The sequence below is a fragment of the Loa loa genome (genome assembly GCF_000183805.2).
Source record: "Loa loa unplaced genomic scaffold supercont3.39, whole genome shotgun sequence".
In the NCBI taxonomy this organism is placed as follows: Eukaryota; Metazoa; Nematoda; class Chromadorea; order Rhabditida; family Onchocercidae; genus Loa; species Loa loa.
The window spans coordinates 1-3293 of NW_018108219.1; the positions used below are offsets into that span (position 1 = coordinate 1).

At 31.9% G+C, this 3293-nt stretch overlaps 1 protein-coding gene across 1 annotated transcript in view; it reads right to left on the reverse strand.

Annotated features, from left to right (window-relative positions):
- Window positions 1–1850: 1850 nt before the first annotated feature.
- LOAG_17083 (hypothetical protein) overlaps window positions 1851–3293 on the reverse strand; it is a gene marked incomplete at its 5' end in the record, with an annotated part of 3682 nt that continues 2239 nt past the window's right edge. The window contains 2 exons of the mRNA XM_020449743.1: window positions 1851–2236; window positions 2739–2964. Of these exons, the coding sequence (XP_020306666.1) occupies window positions 2010–2236; window positions 2739–2964 (453 nt within the window). The 3' untranslated portion in view covers window positions 1851–2009. The remainder of the gene's footprint in view (window positions 2237–2738; window positions 2965–3293) is intronic.

A 3293-nucleotide genomic window follows, 5' to 3' on the forward strand; every position in this document is an offset into this window, starting at 1 on the left:
TATTGCAAATCAATTTTAAGTAGTGATTCAACTAGTAAGCGGACACATTATGTTAATTACGTATGTTATTACAAATTATTATTTTATTATCTACTTATTTATATCTCACTTCTTTCTTTTCTTTTCTGTCAAATTAGCTGAATTATTTTTTCGAAAAAAAAAGGCTAGTTTGGCAAAAAGAAACCTAACTTTGCTAAGTGAGGTGAGTTTGAAAAAGTAAATGGAGATATGAGGATTGAAGATGAATTTACCTGCAAGTTAATTGCTTATATATGATATTTGAGTGTACAAATAAGCAGATGTGTCTTTTTTTCTTTTTAGGAGAATATGGAAAGAATGCATTTTGATTATTCTAGCTTAGCTTTTTTCGTAGAACAGTGTCAAAACGTTCCCTTTCCATTTGGAAAGTTTGCAGCTTCCTTTTGAAATTAAATTTTTTTAGTTTGTCGAGTTGAAATGATGAGCTACATCAAACTGCATTTCAAGTACTTTTGCAAATTACGTCAAAACAATTTAAATAAAAAACGAGGATTCCTTGGTATGTTTCAAATACCATGGCATTTCTCTTCGTGGATCTCTTGAAGCGATGGTTAAACTTATTGACTGTCAAAGGATAAAACTTGCCTTGAACTTTTTAGTCGGTAGTTGGTACCACACCTTTTAACTGAATGCCTTTATATGACTATGGTAGACATCAAAGCTCTATTTGTTTTGATAATATGATGCCCTTCTTTTGAATAAAATAGCTTGGCTGAATTGAGATAAAGTATTTAAAAATCAGTGACACAAGTGGTCCTGTACAATCAAATTATATTTATTTGGTCTAATTAATAATAATTATTAGCAACCTTTATCACTTAATATTTCCTTATTACTTTCTCTTTTTTTACATTCACTGTTGTGAGTCATGAATAGATATTCATCAATTTATGACAGTGTGATGGTTTAGCTGCTCTCATGAAATTATGTCAAAACATTATTCCAAGTTACAGCTGCGAATTTGACTTTTCAACAGACACTTAGAAGCCAGCTAAGTCCACATTTCCTTCCATTTTTGATATTGAAAAATTCATACGTTGTTTCTTCCATTCCACTTTTTAATAGTTATTTTATAGTCATAAGATAACGAAGGCCTGGATGACAGTGATTTTTATGAGTTCAATTTTAAATAGAATAATCAAAATTACAGAAAGATTTCAAGTAATGATAAAATTTTCAGATAATGATAAAATTTCAAATAATAAAAATTCCAGATAAGCTCTGACTAGTCAATAACTCACTGTTTTTATCCTATTTATTTCAGGATTTGAGAGCTCAACATGAAGTTTTACTGAAACCCTTATCACCTACATGGAATGGAGCTAGAAAAGAGTGATTATCACAGTGTATTTCATTGAACCTTACTGATTTATCAATAAAGTTATTTCAAGGAAATTCCTGCTGTGTAGTGTGCGTCTAATATGTACTGTATGGTGTATTAGAAATGAAAAATTAAGTATCATTCCTTCAACGATTTACAAAAATACGATCTAACATGCAGCACGGAAACATTGATTGGATTTTATACTTCCATTTAATAAAAATATTATTTCAGGATCTCTTTGAAGGATTTAGCGTGTATTCAAAAATGTTCCATCCAAGAATAACTTCTAATCCGTAAACACATTCGTTTACGACAAAATTGACTATGATTTCTTCATTTAATACACATGACTGATACGTCCACCCACCAAAAAAAAGATTTTATAACTTCTGGATTCAAAAGAAATACCGAGATTTGTAGCGACACATAAACTGTATTATAATATTATGAATAGTTTTTCTGCGAATGAGGATGTTCAAGAACAAAATCGAGAAGGAAATTTATTTCGTTTTTCGGCATGGGAAAAATCGGAAGCAAATATGAGGGATCAGAAAAATTTGCAATTAGAGCATGAAATATCGTCTAGTTTTATTGTAAAAGACAAACATACTCATTTCATTCAAAATCACTAAAAATAGTCCATCAGTCACGTGTTCTTGAATCTTTTTGTTTTCAAATTGTACCTTTTCGTTGGATACCGATCCATACGTTCTGCTATTTCTGGATCCCAAGGCATTCCTTCGTCTTGACGGGTGTAATCAAATGATTCCTCTTCAAAATCGAACCAATCCTTTTTCGGTTTAAATTGCCGATATAATCTCTTGTTTCGTAAACTGAATACTTCACCTCCCTTCCCGGGAAAAGCTGTTTCACCTGTAATTAGTAAGGATGCTAAAGTAGTAGTATGCCAAAGTACATCTAAAGAAAAGTAGTATGCCAAAGTACATCTAAAGTAAAATAAATCTGAAACATTTTCCCCGAATTGTACAGATTCAATAATAGTGGAAATAATTCTAGCGAGATCATTGTAGTGAATAGAATAGAGGAATTTAACGTAAAGTTTGCACATTAGAAAACCTTCAAGTTTGCATTTGAAAAAAAAAGTTTGCATTTTTTTCCTGTGCATATTCGGTAAGAACCTATATGTCATGATTATGGATTTATTACGTAATATAAATTTATATCCATCTATTACACTATATCGAATGTGTACTCTTTTTTATTCTCATTCAATTTGACAATTTTTATACAAATAAAAAAGAAGTAGCTAACATAGAATTATGCTTCGAAAGTCATTAGATGCTCCGGTATTAGTTACATATCTGGAAAAAAAAAAAACACGCGCATATTTTCATATAAAGATGCAATTGTTCACCTCCATGATAAGAATGGGTATCTTCCGGATGAAAACGGAATGGATGTTCCATAACATGCAAGTTCTTTGGTAACGTCTGTTTGTTGTCACGAGCCATCTGTGCATATTCGGTAAGATTTCGAAACGGACGTCCGTAGAAGTTGATTAAATCGCCAACTGTTTTCATTTTATGTAATTCGGAATTGGGAACTACATGACACAGTCTTTCACCTAGCAAATTGAGAAGCTGAAACAATATAAAGCCGAAAGGAATACTGAGATTATACTGGTATTGTCGCAGCTTGACTGATTTCTTGCTCTGTAATCCGACTCTATCTTGCTGTTGTGATTTTTGGCTTTGTAATTTTTATCGTCCGATAAAATATTGCGTCCCTCAGTGATTTGATCAAGATTTTTATATAAAAAAAGTCACCAAGCAAAACAAAAAGCACAGCAAACCTGAAATTTTAAGCGCCGATTCTTCGTAAGATCGATATTTCGTATATCGTCCCCTACATCAATAAGAACTTCCTCCACAGCTCCTTTCACTTGGTTCTCAAGATCATCCGGTGGTTT